At 34.2% G+C, this 21,697-nt stretch overlaps 1 protein-coding gene and 1 long non-coding RNA gene across 2 annotated transcripts; both read right to left on the bottom strand.

Annotated features, from left to right (window-relative positions):
* Window positions 1–10,280: 10,280 nt before the first annotated feature.
* LOC145823724 (receptor-like protein 9DC3) lies at window positions 10,281–11,399 on the bottom strand. The gene has a single exon (XM_082923247.1). The coding sequence runs from the start codon at window positions 11,397–11,399 to the stop codon at window positions 10,281–10,283; it is 1,119 nt and encodes a 372-aa protein (XP_082779373.1).
* Window positions 11,400–12,163: 764 nt separating this feature from the next.
* LOC145824612 (uncharacterized) lies at window positions 12,164–12,809 on the bottom strand. The gene is made up of 2 exons (XR_014366441.1): window positions 12,410–12,809; window positions 12,164–12,352 (listed from the first exon to the last, which is right to left on the bottom strand). It is a non-coding gene; the product is annotated as an uncharacterized LOC145824612 (long non-coding RNA).
* Between the last annotated feature and the right edge of the window lie 8,888 nt (window positions 12,810–21,697).

The raw sequence follows: 21,697 nt of genomic DNA, 5'->3' as shown, positions 1-21,697 counted from the left end.
TACCACAGACTGTGTAACAAAATAAGTTATTTTCTGTCCACTTGGTTTACCTGAATTTGTGTTTAACGAAGTTGGTGTAGTACCTCCCCCATAACTGATTTCATCCATGAAAGTGTTCAAATTGATTAAAAAGGGGTGTAAAGGGTATATGTGTTGTATATTGACTGTACCTACTGATACTCAAACTAATGTGGACAGTATTCCTATAGTCAGAGAATTTCCAGATGATCTGCCAGGGGATTTGATTGATAGGGAGATAGAGTTCACCATTGAAGTATTACCGAGTACACAGCCAGTTTCTAAAGCTCCGTACAGAATGACACCTACTGAATTGAAAGAATTGAAAATTCAGCTGCAAGAATTGTTAGATAGGAAGTTCATCAGGCCAGTACTTCGTCGTGGGGCGCACCAGTTCTTTTTGTGAAAAAAAAAAGACGGCTCACTAAGACTCTGCATTGACTACCGTGAACTGAACAAGGTAATAGTGAAAAACAAATATCCATTGCCTCGTATTGATGATTTGTTTGACCAGTTACAGGGTGCCCAGGTTTTCTCCAAAATTGACCTTAGATCTGGATACCACCAGCTGAAAGTCAAACCTGAGGACATTGAAAAGATAGCCTTTCGAACGAGCTACGGACATTATGAATTTCTTGTTATGTCTTTCGGAGTTACTAATACACCTGCCTCATTTATAAACCTTATGAATAGAATTTTTAAACCGTTCCTCAATGAATTTGTAGTTGTTTTCATAAATGACATTTTGATTTATTCCAAAAGTGAAGAAGAACATGAACATCATTTGAGAATTGCCTTACAGACCTTAAGAGAACAGAAACTGTATGCAAAACTGACAAAGTGTGAATTTTGGCTTGATAATGTTATGTTTTTGGGACATGTGATTAGTAAGGATGGCATTACAGTTGACCCACAGAAAATTGAAGCAGTAGTGAATTGGCCTAGACCAACTAATGTTACTGAAGTTCGAAGTTTCTTACGCTTAGCTGGGTACTACAGAAGGTTTGTAAAAGATTTTTCCAAGATTGCCTTACCATTGACTCAGTTGACTCAAAAGGGAAAACCATTTGACTAGACCGACCAGAGGGAATCAGCTTTCCAAGAACTGTAGACTCGACTTGTGACTGCACCAATCCTCACCTTACCCTCAAGTACGGATGGATTTACTGTTTTTAGTGATGCTTCTTATAAGAGTTTGGGATGTGTCTTAATGCAGAATGGTAAAGTTATTGCATATGCTTCCTGACAACTGAGACCGCATGAGAAAAATTTTCCGACCCACGACTTAGAACTTGCTACAGTAGTGTTTGCATTGAAAAATTTGTGTCACTATCTTTATGGGGCAACATGTGAGGTGTACACAGACCACAAGAGTTTGAAATACTTCTTCACATAGAAAGAACTGAACATGAGACAGCAGAGATGGTTAGAACTGATAAAAGACTACGACTTGCAAATTTTGTACCATCCAGGGAAAGCTAACACCGTTGCTGATGCACTCAGCCGGAAATCAATTAGGAATTTAACATGTTTACTCACTGGACAGAAAGAACTGCTATGTGACCTTGAAAATTTTGAGGTTGAAATTGTTTTGCGTGAACAAAGTGGAACATTAGCTGCTATCTCTGCCCAACCAGTGCTTATTGAAGAGATCAAAGAGAAACAACAGCAAGATGATTTTCTGAAAAAGATCATTGATGAACGGGAATCCAAACCGAGGCCGGACTTTAAATTTGAGAAAAATGTGTTGAAATTCCAGGGAAGATTGTGTGTACCCAATGATTCTGAATTGAAAAGACGAGTTTTGTAGGGAGGCCACAATTCGAAACTTTCCATCCATCCGAGGAATACAAAAATGTACCAAGACTTGAAACTGAATTTCTGGTGGCCGGGAATGAAGAAAGAAATTGCCGAGTTTGTATCAAAATGCTTACATTGCCAACAAGTCAAAGCTGAACATCAGTGACCCGCAGGTTTACTTCAGCCCTTACCAATACCGGAATGGAAATGGGAACATATCACTATGGATTTCATTGTTGGTTTACCTCGCTCCAGTAAAGGTATGGACTCAATTTGGGTTATTGTTGATAGATTGACTAAATCTGCTCACTTCTTACTTGTCAAAACAATCTATAATGCAGACAAATTGGCTACAATTTATATTGATGAGATTGTTAGACTGCATGGAGTGCCTGTATCTATTGTTTCTAACAGGAATTCGAAGTTCACATCGAGATTTTGGCAAAGTCTGCAAACTGCATTGGGTACCGAATTGAGACTGAGTAGTGCGTACCATCCTCAAACAGATGGCCAGTCAGAAAGGACCATTCAAACTCTGGAAGATTTACTGCGGATGTGTGTTCTTGATTTCTAGAGAAATTGGAAAAGTCATCTACCTTTAACTGAATTTGCCTACAACAACAGCTTTCACTCAAGTATTAGCATGGCGCCTTTCGAGGCTTTATATGGCAGGAAATGTCGATCTCCTATCTGCTGGGCAGAAGTTGGAGATGGGCCTTTGCTTGGGCCCGAGATTGTACAGGAAACCACCGAAAAAGTGAAACTGATTCAACAGAGATTGAAAACCGCACAAAGCCGATAGAAAAGTTATGCGGATGTCCAGAGGCGAGATCAGGAGTATGAAGTGGGTGATTATGTTTTTGTTAAAGTGACACCAATGAAAGGGCAGACTCGTTTTAGAGTCAAGGGTAAGCTAGCACCGAGGTATGTTGGGCCGTATGAGATTATTGAAAAGATCAATCCAGTGGCGTATCAAGTAGCGCTTCCTCCTAAAATGGAGCATATGCATAATGTCTTCCATATTTCAATGTTGAGGGATTATCTTCGGGATCCTTCCATGTTATCGAGCCTACCCGTGTAGTGCTAAGTGATGACTACACTTATGAAGAACGGCCTATTCAGGTTGTAAACCAACGAATCAAGAAGTTGATAAACAAACAAATTCCGTTAGTGAAAGTGGATTGGCAAAACCACGGTGGCACTTATGCCACTTGGGAAAGAGAAGATGATATGCTGAAGAGATATCCTGAACTGTTCCCCCTGGATCCAGTGTTCTTCCAAAATGAAGGTAATCCGAGTTTGGAGGGCCAAACTCTTTTAAGGGGGGAAGACTGTGACAACCCTCACCTCTGATTAGTGCTAATCTCTGATTGAGCATGATAAGTAATTGAACAGACTGAAATTCTGAACTAAATGCATGAGTATGTTGTTTAATTGTATTTCTATCTGTTAGTCATTAAATGATCTGTTCACGTTTTATCTTTGAACTGCAAATTGAAAGCCTTATCGGCGACCGATTCAGAAATTGTTTGGAATTTTATGCTAATTAGAATTTATGTGATTTTATGGTAGGTTTAATTAAAATCTGATTTGGAATGATTAAATTAGATTAAATAACATTAAATTACATTAGATTATGTTATTACTATATTGCCATTAGTGGGCCACTTTTTGTACCATTGTTTGGAACTCAATTCATATCATTTGATGCACCATTATTCAGCCATTTTCTTAGACCCAACCGAGAGAGAGAGAGGAAGAGTAGGAGAAATTGGTTTTATCAAGAGTTTTGCTTGGAAACTTAGAAGATTTGAAGGAAATTTGCAAAATTGAGCTTGTATACTTTGAATTTAAGACCTAAGGTAGAGATTTCATCCTCTTATTTGTACATTTGAGTTGTTCTTGCATGGTTCATGGGATTATTGGAGGTTAGAGTCAAGAATTGGTTTAAAGTGTTGAATTAAGAGTCCATTCATGCATGCATACATATCCTTGGAATTTGAGGTTGTTTTCATGAGAATTTCAACATGCATGTCCATATTTTAGTTGTAGTCCATGAATTCACCATAGTTTTGAGCTTAATCTTGCATTTGATCAAGTTTTAGAGCACTAGAGTTCATAAGAGTTCATGCATGTTATGTTTTTACATAATTCATGAAAAACTTCTTTGAAATGGTGTTCAATTGACTCACCCTTGGGCTTTGATTTTATAAATTGATCTTCAAAACATGTTATATTGTTGGTTTCCAAGTGTTTTCTAGAAAATTGGCCCAAAAAGTTGAGTTTTGAGGTGTTGAATGCTTGGTTTGAGCTTGGGAGGCCAATCTGGATCCAGATTTTGGCTTCCACGCTCGAGCGACCGTCTTTTGTTCAGAGCTCCGCTCGAGTGAAGGAATGCTCGCTCGAGCGTAGATTGTAAGCTCTTAGATTTTTGGTGCACGCAGACGCACGCTTGAGCGACGAGACCTACGCTCGAGCGAAGGATGTGTCTCAACTTAAGCGAGCATCGAGCGGGAATTTTCAACATCCAGCACTTTTTGCATTTTTACAGACTGCTCGAGCGAGGAAGTCTACGCTCAAGCAACCCCACTGTTTTGACAAGCTCGCTCGAGCGAAGAAAGCCACGCTCGAGCGAGACCCCTGTTTTTTGAAAAATTCTGAAGAGTGTTTTAAAGTGCATTTTTACATCATCATCCCATCCTAGGCATTCCTAGGCCAAGTTTAAGGCATATTAATGAGGATAGTGTTATAGAACCACACCAAGTATAATTAGGGGCTAAGTTATTAATCCTGAGTGTGTGTTCGTTCTGCAACTGTAGGGTTGGCATCTGAGGACGCTTGTTAGCTTGTCTATAGCCCAGTGCTCTGTAAGTAACAATGTTGTAAAGATATAGTCAATTATGATTATTTTTTGAATGATCAACTGTTCTGCTTACTGAAATGTTATTGTTTAATGAATGAATGTTTGTCCTATTTGCAAACTGTATTCGTGGCATCCATAGCAATTTACTGCTGCTGTACTGTTACTGCTACTGTCACAGAGATCTTTGTCGGTTCCCATGTTTGGAACCACTACTGTTACTGTTATGATGGCCATCAACTGACTGTTCGGTCTGTTAAGACCTACTGTACTGTTTTGCTATGGGATGTACCACATATGACTGCTATGGTTTCTAAGTGACTGATATGACTGTTTAATTACTGAAAGGACATTCATTCTTAACCTCTTTACATAACTGTTATTCACTGGGCTTTAGCTCACTGTTTATATATATATATATATATGTAGGTGTCCAGGCACCGGACCGGAGCTAGGAGCGTTGGGTTAGCTCTTGTTTTTTCAAGTCAGCCTTTGTGCCTCCCCTCGAGGTTCTAAGTCCGTTCAAGTCACGGCTGTTTTGGGGTGTTCGGATTCACTCTTCTGTTTCTGTTTTGTAATAGACGTATAAGACTTGACTGTACAGTTATAGTTAGGGATTTGGTCCCTGACATGGATGTTTGTGTATATGTCGTATGTACATATGTTTTGGTTATTAATGTGGCATGTTTATAGAAAGTCGTTTTGCCTTCAGACTGTCACAACTCATTGGACATATTTTATTTACTGTTTTGGCTTCCACCAGCCCCTTTACTCTGTATTGCTGTCATTACTGTTAAGTAGGCCTTCGGTAATCACGGATTACTGGCCGGTTGCGATGCTAAACCCATAGGGACGGGTTTGAGTCGTGACACATATTTGCAATGCGAAGCCTACAAAACTAAGCTAGTCTTCACTCAAGTCTATAGAGCTTAACCCTATAGCGTGTTTCACCCGTCAAGGAGCACTTTGACTTCATAAATCATAATCAATTGCTTAAATGCAATAGTGGGTGTTTGAGATTTGTTTATTGGGTGGTTATGGTTTTGGCTTTTTTTAAATTTTATTGAATATTTTTAAAAGAAATTTAAGTTTTTAAATTTAACTTGACGAGACAAACCACAAAATTTAAAAGTAATTTTAAAAAGTCTAGAAAAGACAAAAATAAGCTACAAAAAAAGGGAAGAATTTTTGGCTTATTTTTGGCTTTTTCATTATTTTGGAATTTTTTAAAATTTTTTAATTTTTTTTTTTAGATTCCTCTATACAAGACAGCTTGAAAAATTAAAAAATTTTGACATAATTTTGAAAAAAATTAGGTCGAATTACACTACCGGTCTCTATAATTTGGGGCTTGTGTCATTTTGGTCCTTAACCTTTTAATTGTGATACATTTGATCTTGAATTTTGAATCTCGTTCCAAATAAGGATAATTGAAGACATTTTTACACCATTTCAAGGCAAAGTCGTCAATTTGATAAAATATAAATTAGTTTGACAAAAATAAATGTCAAAAATTATTTTTAAATTTGTAAAAATTATTTCTACTCACCAAAGATAAAATTATATAAAAATAATAAATTTTTACATTTTTATTTAATTTTTTATTTTTTACCAAATTAATTTTAAATATGTGTTTGGATGATGATCATGTAATGCGTGGTTGTTTTTGTTGATATTTTTGGATGGTTATCATATAATAGATAATTGTATTAGTTATTAATAGATATGTTGGATGGTTATCATGTAATGGATGATTATTAGATTTTTAATGTATAATCAATATATTTAATATATGAAATGTTTTAATTTTAGATTTTTTTTTTTATTTAACGGATTGGTTTAATAATGACATCAAAGTTATCGCTATATTTGATTTTTGAAAAAATAAAACTAATTTAATGAAAATAAATATCAAAAAAAATTATTTTAAAAAATTATTTCTACTCTCCCAAATGATAAAATTATATAAAAATGATGTGTTTTTAATTTTTTTTCAACAATTTAATTTTTAGTTTCTTAGAAAAAAAATTCTGAAAATAGATTTTGAAAACCAAACTAAACAGAACTTTATAACCAAAAAAGTTCCAACATTATTCACTAAAAAAACGCCATTATATTTCAAACAACATATAAGTTAACCAATGCAAACAAAGTTGTATGATGACTTTATCTTTCAAATTGAGTAACAATATCTTCAATTATCCTTATTTGGAACGTGATTTGAAATTCAGATTCAAATGTATCACAATTAAAAAGTTAGGGACCAAAAAAACACAAGTCCGAAACTATAAAGATTGTTAGTGTAAAAAAGTTATTAAAGACAAAAAAAAAGGGAAAAAATTTGAGGCTTTTTTTATAACAATCTCATCCTTAAAAAGACATACACCAATACCTAGAAAATTCTATAATACAAACTCATTTTTGGGTATGTAACTCATGCCTGGTTATAACTTTCGTATTTTTTTATTTTGATCTGTTGTGGTGTTGGTTATATCGTAGTTATAACTCATTGTGGTGTTAGTCTCTTGTTTTTTTTTTAAATTTAATTTTATTTAATTTTATTTTGGTTATTACTAAAGAGTTTTTTTTGTTATGCCTAGTGATGACTGGGCGTATTTTTCTTTGCTCCGTTCTCCTTTTGTTCTCATTGGGTTTGAAATGTCTGGAAGTTGTTCTCAAAATAAAGTCTTGTTCTTGTTCTTGTTTTTGTTCGGTGTTGCATTTCACTTGTTCTGGAGGGTGCACGGTCAAGTCCGGAGTGCCTGGGGGTCGAACCAGAAACAATAAGTTGTTATCTTATTGTTTAAATTTATTCTATACATGAATCTCATATTACACAAATTCAATCTAAACAACACAATACTCATTCGGGATACTTTAAGTACTTTGGATAATGTACACACCCTCAAAAGGGTATGTATCATATGCAAGTTATGTTATTTGTGAGTTTAATTATCACAAATGACATAACTCAATATTATGAGAGTGAACTCTTGGATCATAATAAAAAAATATCATAACTAAAATCACATTGAATTATAATTAAAAACACAATAAGTTATAACCAAAAATACAAAAATCGTAATTAGAAGTTCATATGGTAGACACTCTCAAAGAATTTTTGCTATATTTTTAGTGGAGATGGGGAGCAAGAACTGCTATGCAATCAAATAGTTGTAAAAAATTAAGTTAGATACATTTTTGCTTTCAAAGAAAGCTTATAATAAATATCTCTCAAAGATAGATATATAAAATGAAGCTTTGATTTTTCTATAAATCTCACACAGGAAAGATAGGCTTAAAGCTATAAGGCTCAGTGTATAATTTCTGAGAATAGATGTGAGTAATTATAGATCAAAGAATATTTTCAGGTTTTTTTTGTAACTTGTTTACATTAGAGGCTTTGGTATATATAATGAAACTTATAGCCGTTTATAGCCATTTATAGGCGTTGTATTCATTTGAATTTATAGCCGTTTATAGCCGTTGTACTCCATCATTACTAATTTGAATATCTTCCACTCCATCATTTAAATTTATAGCCGTTATAGTCATTTGAATTTATAGCTGTTGTACTTCCATCATTACCAATTTGAATATCTTCCACTCCATCATCACAAATTTGAATATCTTTCACTTGAACCTTTTGAACAGCTGTTGTGCTGAGCTGTTTGAACCTCTGTTTTAATCAAATATTAAATACATTCTAACAACATTTAGCATAAAGGTTTAGGTGAGAAATAATGGGACAAAATAAATTTTGATTCTATTTTTCTTTTTCAAATAAATTAAAATATAATCATCAAAATAAATTTTGGATTTTATTTTTCTCTTTCAAATAAATTAAAATATAATTAAATAAATCATCAAAATAAATAAATCTAACTATTTTGAAGCCTGGGCCGGCCCTCAAAGCCTGGCCCACCCAAGCCCCAATGTCATTTTTTATGGAAAAAAATAAAATTTTGGTGAAAAAAATTTAGAAAAATGTTCAAGCCCTACCCAAGCCTGAGCCCAGGCCCACCTACCCGTCCAAGGCCCGAATATCCCTGGGCTTGGGCCTAATTTTCTGGCTCATGGGCCTACTCGGTCCGGCTTGAATTTTAGCGGGAGCCTGCGAGGCCCGACATGGGCCAGGCCGAGCCAAATTTACACCCCTGGTCAAATGTGTTACCATTGAGAAGTTCAGAATCAAAATGATACAATGCCCAAACTATAGGGACCGTTAGTTTAATTTGCCATTCATTATCTGAGATGAGAGGTAGAGAGGAACATAGGTGTTTAGTTGTAAAGGGTGAGCTGTCTAGTAAGTGTGAATAAGAAAAAATAGGGATTTGGTTGTACGATTTAAATTTTCTAAATTCTTAAATTATTATTTTTACCCATTAGATTAAATTTTCACTATTGTTGATTTGCGGATGTTGTCTCCAATTAGATCATATGAATTGAAATAAGAAACAATAAATGGATGCAACTAATAATTTAGGAATGAAGTAAAAAAATGTGACTATAGTTTGTTGTATAATAAAATATGAAAATGTTTTAAAAAAAAAATCATTGGCTATAATTTGTATTTTTTGTATTTGGTGAAATTTTTTTCACAAATATTATACTTTTTAAGTGTATCTATATTAGATGTATTTAAGAAATAAAAAATTTGTATAAAATATTTAAAAAATTCACTAAAAAGGAAAACCAAAAAAAAAAAAAACTCAATTTTTTGAAGAGAGAATTAAACCAAACTAGGTAAACACAAATTATTTTTTCATCCATATAACTAATGAATTACTAATAAAAATAAGCTAAGTGTTAACACACTATAATTAGGAGAGGTCAGTGTAAATTTACCCAACCAAATACTCATTTTCTTATTCACTATTTGAAGTAGAGAGGAATATGGGTGTTTGGTTGTCTAAATTACAAAATTATTTTTTTAACCATTAGATTAGATTTTTAGCATTAATGATTTGGATAAATTGTCTCCAATCAGACCATATAAACTGAAATCATGAACAATAAAGACTAAATGGATGCAATTAATCATTTAAAAACAAAAATACTAGAGACTCAAAAAATTATACCTTCTATCAAATGGCTCACATGGGTGTAGAACACCATGTGAGACATTTGGTAGAATTTTTGGATATTTAACATTACTCATTTAAAAAAGAAGTAGAAAAAGTAACTATAGTTTAGGGTATAACAGTAAATTCCCAAATATATATATATATTAAAAAAGTGTCCAAGTCTTGTACCTTTTTCAATTGCAGCTATATATTAGAGTGAATAACAAACCTTTATTTTCACTACTCATTTATTACGTCCATGATTTTATTTTTTTAATTTTTCGCATGATGATTTCCAATCAAGTGCTTTGCATAAACATCAAAGGAAATAAATTAGCTTTATTATGTATGATACAAATAAATTGCTAACCATAACCAAGCCATAGTTTTTCACGATCAAGCAAAAGAATGCAGAAATTCATTGTAATACTTACCAAAGGATACCATTTGCATTGGCTAATTTCACCTTCCTCTGTTTCTGTGAGCATGTTTTTTCAATCTCTTTCTGCTTTCGTTTCATTCACCTTCAATGATCCTCACAAGCCATCGAGGCTTTCCTTTAGAGAACATAAGATATCCCATAACAAGTCCCCATACCAACGCACATCCATAACCCGACAATATGATACATACCAATTGAATCCACTTGAAGAATACGTATCGTCTTCTTGTTGTGGTGTCCTAGGGTCGCTGCATGTATCTGACAATGGAGGTCCACATAATGCCAAGTTACCAATGTAGAAATAATTTAAAAATGTATCAAATTGGTTTCCTTGTGGTATCAGTCCCATTAGTTGATTCTGTGAAAGGTTTAAGACTTCAAGGGATTTCAGATTCTTTGGTTGTTGAGGGATCTCCCTAATGAGTTTGTTAGAAGAGAGGTCTAACCACCCGAGCATTGTCAAATTGACAAGAGATGTTGGTATATGACCTGTAAGGCTATTGTGAGACAAGTTGAGCCCTCGGATTGAATTTAACTTTTCAATGATCTGTGAAATCTGACCTTCGAAATTGTTTTTCGATAAATCAATTACAGTGAAAATGGTTAGGACTTTTACCATTTCTATGGTTGATCCTTTGATTACCATAGTCAAACAATCATGATAATGATATAGATACTGATATGAAGAACCAACACGAGAGTTCTCTATGTATTGCAATTTAAAATTGGCTTCTATGACATTCATCATTGCATTGAAATTCTTGAAATATGTTTTTGGCAGTGGACCAGTAAAATAATTGTCTGACAAATCCATAACTCTCAAGTTAAGGAAGGGAAATTTGGCTTTGGAAGCTAGCATAGGTCCATAGAATTTGTTAGATCTCAAACTTAGAACTTGCAACCAACGTAGTTTTTCCAACCAAAATGGAAATTTGTCAGAGAACTTGTTACATCCAAGATCTACCACTCGTAGCATTTTGCAATTGACTAAAGATTTTGGTACTGTACCCTCAAATCCATTTCCATTAAGGTTGATAATTTTGAAGGAATTTCCCTTTACAAATGTATTAAGAATGGTGCCAGAAAAACTATTCTTCCGTAGATAGAGCACAGAGAAATATGTGCTGAAGTTTCCTAAACATTGTGGAATAGAACCATTAAAGCTATTACTAGACAGGACAAGTAATTGAAGGGAAACTGTATGATAGAGCATGTCTAGCTCACCACTGAAGTTATTTGATGAAAGGATGAGGCTAGTAAGGTTCACAAGTTTGAAGATTGAACTTGGAAACCTACCATATAGGCTGTTATTGCTTAAATCAATAACAATTAAATCAGTGGATTTGAACTCTTTTGCATGGCCAGTCAATTAGTTATTACTGAGGTTGAAGTAATACAATGCTGGTAAGCTAAAGACCTAAGATGGAAGAGGTCCTGTCAGCTGATTATTCGACAACAAGTGATGTTAGGTTTGCAACCAATGATGGGAATGGACCGCTGAAGTTATTTGAGCCAACATATAAATAAAGAAGACTTTTTGCATTAGGTAAAAAATCTACGATTTTACCTTCAAAATTATTACTTTCAACTCTCAAGAGGATGAGATTTCCAAGGTTTGAAAGTGAAGATGGGAGCAGGCCAGTGAAATTGTTATATGAGATGGCTAAACGAGTCAATTCCGTAAGGTTTCCGATCAACGTCGGGATGGATCCATAAAATTTACAACGAGCGGCATACAACGTTTTCAAGGACTTCAAATTCCCAATTGAGTCGGGTAGTTCTCCAGAGAAATTAGTGGCTGTAAGCACCAAGTACTGGAGAGGTCTGCTCGAGTTTATAAACTCGGGAAAATAACCAGTGAAAGCAAGATTATACAATATACGCAGCTCATTTAGATGTGGTAAATGGAATATTCCATCAGGAAACTTTCCACGCAATCCACAAAAAGAAAGATCGAGAAGTGTTAAAGAAGTTAGATTGAGCAAGGAATTGGAAACCACTGAAGATATTTTTACATCAAAAAGATTAAGTTCTCTTAACTTGGTTAAGTTTTGAACAAGTAATTCAAATCCCGGTTCTTCCAACTTCAAACCATAATTATAAGAGAGATCAAGCGAGATCAATTTGCTCAGAAAGGAGACTTCTATAGGGACTTTGCCAGAAAAACTAGAGTCAGAGAGGTTGAGGTGAATCGACCAAATTCAGATGAGATTCGAGACTTACCAAAGTCATTGAAAGCAAGGTTGAGGCTTTGGAGGTGAGGAAAGTAGTAGAAGATGGTGCTATTGGGGTGGATGGTGCCGTTGAGTCAGCTGCAATTGAGGTCGAGGCCAATTACTTGACTTGTGTTGTTGTCACACTCGACCCCATCCCATGAGCAACAATCAGAACCCTCCTTCCACGACTCCATCTTCAGGTAAGAACGATCACAGTCGGAAGCAGATTTATTGAAGGAAAATTGTTGCTTAAATTGGAGCAATGTAGAGGTCTGTTCTTGAGTGCAGAGTTGGGCATGCAAACAAGTAATCTGGAAAAAACAAAGAAACAAAAAGAGGTGAAAGAGTTGATTGTTAGAGACCATCTTTGCTCCTAGATTCAAAAACAAAGGTTGTAATGCTTGCTGACTATTAACAGGGAGAGAGGCCAAATGCTTTATAGACAAATGTAGGTGCAATGCAAAGCCTACAAACAAGTAAATTGACTCTGACTAGTCAGTCTTCATTGATGTCTACAGAGTTGGACGAGCAATGATCCTCTACTTGCATTCCCTACTTCACTTCCTCCATGCAATGGCCAAGATTCATCTTAAAAGAATCTAATGGTTCAGATTACTTTATTAAAAATTAAAAATTAATTTTTTTGGAAGGATCTATACCATTAAATTCTCTTAAAATGAATCTTGACCATTGCAAAGAGGAAGTGAAGTAGGAAATGCAAGGAGAGAATCCTTGCTCGAGCTGGACCTCATAATGTGTTTTTCACTCATCAAGGTTGACGTGACTTCATCAATGTTGATCATAATCAACCGCTTCAAATGCTATACGAAATATAGTGATCCTTATTTAAAAACAGTTGCTAGTAATTCACACAATTTTTAAGAAAATGCCAGTATGCACTTACCTTTTTGTCATAACAAAATTACGATTTTCTACGTTAAAAGTCATATAATTTGTGGTGAGTGTCTTATGTCATTTTGTTTAAAAATTATGAATGAACAAATTTATGGTGTACATCTAAAAGTCATAATTACATATTATTATAGTTATATTATGAACAGTGTAGTATTAATGTTACAAATTATTTGTGGTAAGAAATGTTACGAACCAATTCAGTGATAAAAGTTACAACATATTGCGGTATTTATTACAAAACATTATAATTATGTTATGTATATTATGTTGTGATGTATTTTTTTTTAAGTACATACACCATATATGTGTCAAACTTTGCACTCGTTTGGCATAAGGTTACGGGGCTAAAGTAGCCACAAAAAGACAAAATAGGTTAAAAAATTAATAAGATAAAATATCACATCCAAATCATAATCATTTCATTTTTTCTCTTATGAAAGTCAAATAAATCAAAAAGCCTATCCCAAATGAAACTTTTTAACCCCAAACTAAAAAAGCTAAAAACTAAAAAATTAATTCACAACCCAAACGAATCCTTTAGCCCTGTTTGGCAAGTTGGATTTTAGCTCTTTTCTTTTTTTTGTGGCTAAAATCCAACCAAAAAAATAAAATAGACTAAAATAGTTAATAAGACAAAATGTCATATCAAACACATAATTATTTTACTTTTTCTCTCACAAATATCACATCCAACTATAAAAAAAATCTAACTATCTTCTCAAATACAAAAATTTTACCCTATTAAAATAGTCAAAAACTAAAATAGTCAACTTCCCAAACGAGGCCTATATATCACTTGTTCTTTTTTTCACATTTTTATATCACCAGCCTAGATACATTACAAGATATCATTTGTTTATATTAATTTCTTAATAATTATCTTCAAATAAAGTAACTATTAATAAGTATTTGGCAATACAAAATGATAATAGATAATGTGCAATATATAACATTTCTCTTTTTAAAAGGTATCATTTGTTTATATTAATATCTTAATAATTATCTTCAAATAAAGTAACTATTAATAAGTATTTAACAATACAAAATGATAATAGATAATCTGTAATATATAACATTTCTCTTTTTAAATTCACTTATAGGGAAAATAGCTAGTAAGTGAGAGATCATAGATAAAATGAACTTTAAAAAAAGTTGGAGGAAGAAAAAATCCTCTCCAATCCAATTTTTGGATTAGAAGATATTGTTTGGACCTTTGGAGTCTATTACAGATCTAATTTTAATGATGTAAGTTCATCTTGTATGCTTTATTTAGACAAAAATTTTAAAAATTGATATGATAATTGAAGCTACATCAATTTAAGATTTTTTTTTTTTTTTAAAGGAACATTTAAGAGTTGAATATGAGACAGCATAGTTGATTAGATCCCATATTTGGAAAAAATTATTTGGTACTTCATGGGTGCTACATGTCCATACTTCCCACAAATTATCATACATCATATCCCTTATTATTTCCCAATTACTCAACACAAAATCATAAATTTCATCTCCTTCTCTACACAAAATTTCAAAGACCCTACATTGCCATGCCAGTACCACCAAATAACTTCTCTCATATTTGCAATGTGAAGCCTGCAAAACTAAGCTAGTCTTCACTCATGTCTATAGAGCTTAACCCTATAAAAATGATATTTTTTAAAAAAAGAAAATTCAACAATTTAATTTTTAGTTTCTTAGAAAAATTTTCTGAAAATAGATTTTGAAAACCAAACCAAACTGAATTTTATAGCTAAAAAAGTTCCAACATTATTCATTAAAAAAATGTCATTATATTTCAAACAACATATAAGTTAACCAATAAAAAATAAGTTGTTTGACGATTTTATCCTTCAAATTGAGCAACAATGTCTTCAATTGTCCTTATTTAGAATGAGATTTAAAATTTAAGGTTAAATGTATTACAATTGAAAAGTCAGGGACTAAAATAACACAAGCCCCAAACTATAAGGAGTATTAGTGTAATTCGTCCAAAAAGTTATTAAAGACAAAAAAAAAATGGAAAAAATATGAGACTTTGTGACAACCTCATCCTTAGAAAGACATACGCCAAGACCTGGAAAAATCTATAATACATACTCATTTTTGGGTATGTAACTTATGCCTAGTATAATTTTCATGATTTTTTATTTTGATCTGTTGTGGTGTTGGTTATAACGTAGTTATAACTCATTGTGGTGTTAATCTATTATTATTATTATTATTATTTGGTTATTACTAAAGGGTTTTTTTGTTATGCCTCAAGTGATTTTGATTATAATCTTTGGTTATAATTCATTGTGTTTTTAGTTATGACTTATTATGGTTATTATTTCGGTTACAATCGAAGATGTGTTTTCCTATACCTCAAGTAGTGTTTGATTATGACTTATTATTATTTTTAGTTATGACTTAAAATGATTTTGTTATGACACTTGTGATGTAGAATAACCTTGAGGGAAATTCTATAGTACACACCCATATGCATCTTGTTACGCATTTTTGTGGTGTATGTTACGTATTTTTGTGGTAAATGTAATGTAATTTTTTAGTAGAGTTATGATAATTTGTAATTCAAAAATGAAGTTATGTATTTTATGGTAATGTTATTGGTAATGCTATACATTTTTTTATCTAAACATTTTCTAACAAACAAATATGTAACATTATCACAAAAATATGTAACATTATCACAAAATTCGTAATATCATTTCTGAACTACAAATTGTGGTAACTCTACTAAAAAATTACATAACATGACCATAAAAATATATAACATACATCAAAAAAATACGTGACAATAATATGTATACTATATATAGCATGCATTAAGTGAGCGATGACTGGTAATGTAACGCCCTGGAATTTCTCACAAAAATCGACTAAAACAAACACAAGAATATACTCAAAAGTCATCTTTTTCATTGAACTAAAAGTTAAAGGATTACAATTCGTCATGTACAATCTCACAAGATTCAGTACTCATGTTCCAGTTCAATGAACTAGATGGTCTTACAAAATATAAGCCTCTAGGGCATACAATAACGACAAAACAACTTGATAGTCTTGCTACAAAAATTCCAATTCAAAATAATCAAAACATGTTTGAGTTAACTTCTTCCCAAAAAGAACTACAACTGGATCCCATCCATCAAGGGGGTGGTATTTCATCAATTCCTGGAAAAAAAAAAAAAAAACCATAAGGTTGAGCTATTTGCCCAGTAGGAATACATTTATCCAACTATTTAATCTTTTCAAACTGGATGATGATGTCCTTGTGACAAAACAGAACAAAGAAATATAATTTCACGAATGGTCTCAAACAATCATAATGATACATCATGACTCAGGAGTAACAATTTGTAATTTATAACATTAGGTACCAAGCAACTCATGTCATCAAGCGCTACACACAAACAATCACAACCATGGAAGGCAAACCATGAGTCCACCTGTAAGTCTCCAACATAAAATGCCCTTTGCTTTTGTAACAACCCTCGTCACTATTTACCGATAAACTACTGATTACCATTAAACTGAACTGATTATGACTGATAAGTGAACTGAATAAACTACTGAACCGACTGACTAAAATTGAAACTGAATTGATTGAGTACATCTATTTGAATTGCGTTCTATCTGTTTGATTATCTAATTACCTGTCTATGTTTTTATGTTTAAACTGCTAAACTAAGATTGATTATGATGATTGACTGAATTAACTGAAATCACTAAACTAATTGACTGAATGTGCTAGTTGAATGCATATCTATCTGTTGACTATTAAATTATCTATTCATGTTTTATGCTTTAAATTGCAAATTGAAGGCCTTATCGGTGGCCGAATCCGAAATTGATTGATGATTTGTGATCTTTAGAATTAATGTGATTTTATGGTATATTTATCTGAAAACTGATTCAGTATGATTAAATTAGGTTAATTATTGAGAAGTTACATAGTTTGACTTAACTATAACTTTGCCATTTGAGTGGGCCACTACACCAAACCTTGTCTAAGGCTTAGTCTTGCATTACAAACATTTGCTCAGCCATTATTCTTGAGTGTATAGCCGACTAGAGAGGGAGAATAGGGAGTTGGAGTGAATTCATCTTGAATTGCTTGGAATCTTGAAGAAATTGTGAGAGATTTGCCTTCTTGAGCCTCCATACCTCTAATTCAAGACTTGGGTAAGGAATTTCAACCTCTCCTTGTTATATTTAAGCTTGTTCATGCGTGGTTCTTGAGCCTCTAGTGATTTAAGTCAAGTTTTGGTCTCATGATGTTGAATTGGAGCCTAGTTCATGCATGTATGCCTTTACTTTGAAGTTTTGAAGTTGTCCTTCATGAAATTGTACATGCATGCTCATATTTTTACAATAGACCATGTTTTCACCTTGTCTTTGAAAGAATTGGTTCATTAGAACATGAAATTGAAGCTTGAAATGGTTTAAATTCATGCATGTTTGCATGTTCGTCATATTTATGGAAATTGGTTTGAATGGGGTTTGTTTAAACTACCCTTGGGCTTTGATTTTACAAATTGAGCTTTGAATCATGTTAAAGTATGAGTTTTGATGTGTTTTTTGGAAAATTGGCCCAAGAGGATCGAAATTTATGGTTTAAAACTTGGTTTTGAGCTTGAGGTTCAAATCTGGAATATCCAGAATTTGGACTCACGCTCGAGCGGGGTGACTGGCGCTCGAGCGTGGAAATCGTGCTCCCAGCATTTTTGTTCTGTTTCGAAGTCCGCTCGAGCGGAAGAATTGACGCTCAAGCGGGACATTGTGTCTCTCTCTTGAGCGGGTGTCGAGCGCCCAATCGAGCGCGATTTCCGCCTATCCAGCACTTTGGACTGTTTTGCAGAACGCTCGAGCGGGTAAGTCTACGCTCGAGCGGAAGCCTTTGTCTGCATGTCCGCTCGAGCGGTTTAACATACGCTCGAGCGTGACCCCTGTTTTCTGAAAAGTCTGGAAATGCTTTTTCAAGTGCATCTTTACATCCTCATCTCATTCTAGGCATTCTTAGGCCTAGTTTAAGACATCTTAAGGAGGATATAGATGTAGAAACACACCGAGGCAATTAGGGATTAAGTTATTATTTTTCCCAACTGTGTAGCTTAGTGTGTGTTCAATCTGTAACTGTGTAGGGTTGGCGACTGGGGACGCGCTCTAGCTTACTGTAGCCCAGAACTCTGTGAGTAACAACTGTGTAAAGATATGTTCAAAATGATTATCTTCTGAACAATTGAACCGTACTGCTTTCTGAACTGATACTGTTAATTGAATGAATGTATGTCCTATATTCTGAACTGTATTGTGGCATCCTTAGCAACTACTGTTTACTGTTACTGCTACAGAGATCTCTGTCGGTTCTCTCGTTGGAACCACTACTGTTACTGACTGATGGCCATCATTTACTGCTCGGTCTTTTTAAGACCTACTGTTTACTGTATTGTTATGCTAGTGGATGTACCACATATGACTGCACTGACTGAACGACTGAAATACTGATTTAATGAACTGTTTTCATTACTGTAAGGACATTCATTCTTAACCCCTTTACGCATTGTGTTATTCACTGGGTTTTAGCTCACTGTTCATATATATATGTAGGTGTGCAGGCACCAGACCGCAGCTAGAAGCGTCGGGGTAAACTCCAGTTTTTTCAAGCCAACCGTTGTGCCTCACTGCGAGGTTCCGAGCCTGTCGAGCTACGGCTTAGGAGTGTTTTTAAATTCCCCGTCTGTCTCTGTATCTGTCCTGTTCGACTGTATAGACTGTTACTGTACTGTTTGATAGGGATTAGGTCCCTAAACTGAATGATTGTATATATGTACATACTGTTTTGTCTGACTGTATATATTTGAATGAAAAGTCTTTTTGGCATACAGACTGTCACAGCTCATTAGACATTGTTTATTTACTGTATTGGCTTCTGCCAGCCCCTGTACTCTGTATTACTGTATTACTATTAAGCAGGCCTTCGGTAATCTCGGATTACTAGCCGGTTACGGTGCTAAATCCATAGGGGCGGGTTTGGGTCGTGACAGTTTTTGTTTAAAACCACCCCCACATTTGTCGGCTATTATACGGCAGGGAGTGGACACCAAAGGAAAATCATCCGTTTTTTCACTTTTACCGGCTATTATACGGCGGGACTGTGTGGACACCCAAAAATCATTTTGCCCATATTTGTCCAATGATAAGCCTAGACAGGGCAATTGGGCACCTTTTAAACTCCCCGTGTGGGTACCAACACAACACCACACTTTCAAAAGTGACTCTTACCCGAACTCATGCACCATCAATAATTCAATCACATTTTATTCCAATCAACAAGCATTTAACATAGCCAAGGAATGGAATACAACACCACATTTGAAGAAATTAACATCCAAACCTCAATTCATCTACCATAACAACTTCCTCATTTATCACCTTTTTATTGTTCACAACATTCCAAGAGTTATTAGAAATTTCATTCAATTAAGGGTTTTCAACTCAATTGGGAATTTAGGATTTCACCAAATTTGAGGGTTTGTCTTGTTTATCATAAAAATGGGTTTCAATACTATTTATATACAAGTTTTGAGAGGAGAGTATAAGAAATTACAAACAAGAATCAAATAAAATGGTTTTCTTATATAGAAATTGGGAATAATCCAACACTATTCTCAAATTGGTTCATGAATCACAACCACACCACGAAATCCATTCAAAGCAAAGAAATACAAGAATAAAAGTATCCCTACCTCTTTAAATAGGAAGAGAATGGAGCCCCCTAGAAGAATCCTTCGCCAAATCAAGATCCAATCGGTGGAAGAGTATGATCTCCAAGTGTTCTTCACTTTTTGCTAGGTGATCCAAGCCAAATCTTAGTGGAATGGAAGGTATTTTAGAGAGAGAAACTAGGGTTTTTCGGGTAAGAGAGGAGGAGAGGGAAGATAGAAGGAAAAGTGGAAGGAAAGATCTAGAATCGTGTTTTTCAAGCTGTTGAATTCGCGCAGTCCGCTCGAGCGCCGCTTTTCCCGCTTGAGCATAAGACACAATCTAAGAGGTCCGCTCCAACAACAAGTCCCTCGCTCGAGCGTAGAATGACATGCCTCAGAAGTTTTGCAGATCTACAAGAGAACCACTGGGAGCCAACATTTCCTGCTCTAGCGCCACTTCCTATGCTCGAGTGTCCCACCTGCAAACTCAAAAGATACTGAGAGTTAAGATTTTACGCTCGAGCGTGTCTTTTGATGCTCGAGCGGACCCAGAAACAAAAGTGTCACAGGTAAAAGACAGGCTCGAGTAGAAAAATCCTCTCTAGTCCACTTTTTACGTTGGAAGATGTTTGGATATGTGATATTTTACGAGTCAAATTTTGGTGATTTTCATTATTTATTTTGTACGTATTAATTTAAAAAATTAAATTAATTTGATAATTGACCACATGGCTTTATGATATTTATTTTCAAAAATAATTGTCATTAACATTTATTTTCTTAAAACAAATATGATAAAATTATTTGGATATAATTATCAAATTTTTTTTCGTAGAGCATCAGAACTCATATGATATGATTTTGTATTTCGATAGACATCATTCGTTTAATCTCTTTATACTGATATTACTCACCGAGCTTTAGCTCACCCCCTTCCCCTATATATGTAGGTGAGCAAATGGAGTGCCGAGTTTAGAGTAAAGCCTCGGAAGTCCACCCTCTGTAAAGCTGCTTTGAAGTGTCTTCGTGATGAGGCAAGCTTGGACTCAAGAGAAGTCGAGCTTTGTTAACCCTTTCGATAAATTTTCTTTTGTTATTTGGGTACTTGTTACATATGGATGTATGTATAAGTGTTTAACGATGTTGTGACGTATCTATGTACTTATATCTTTCTAAAGAGGTTGAAGTTTTAAATTCTTGTGAAATTTACATATATGCACCACTCGATGGACATAGTTATGTTTTAATATTGCTTCCGTTGTGCCTCGTTTACTATTATTAATTATCTGTTTTGTCTTTGAGGCCGAGTAATCTGAGATTACTGGCCGGTCACGTGATGATCCGAACCATTGATATTTTAGAGTAATTGAGTAAAACGTACTTGTAAAAAATTAAGTTGATTAAATATCGTTAACCACTTCATCAAATAGTATTTGTATTTACAAAAATAAATAACAATTATGATTTGAAGTATAAAAATGAATAAAAATTTGAATAGATGAAAGGTTTAACGATATATGCTTAATTTGACTTTTTTTGCAAGTATATTCTACTCGATGTATTCTAAAATGTGAATTATTCGGATCATCAAAACGGGCCCTGAAATGAGGCCATTTAATTGTATAGCAGTGCCTGCTGTGCTGGGGGCACAGCTGGACCGGGTCCATTTAAGT

This window comes from Camellia sinensis, chromosome 4, assembly GCF_055761805.1.
Source record: "Camellia sinensis isolate YWXY chromosome 4, ASM5576180v1, whole genome shotgun sequence".
Classification (NCBI taxonomy): domain Eukaryota; kingdom Viridiplantae; phylum Streptophyta; class Magnoliopsida; order Ericales; family Theaceae; genus Camellia; species Camellia sinensis.
This window is presented reverse-complemented; position numbering and strand designations above follow the sequence as displayed.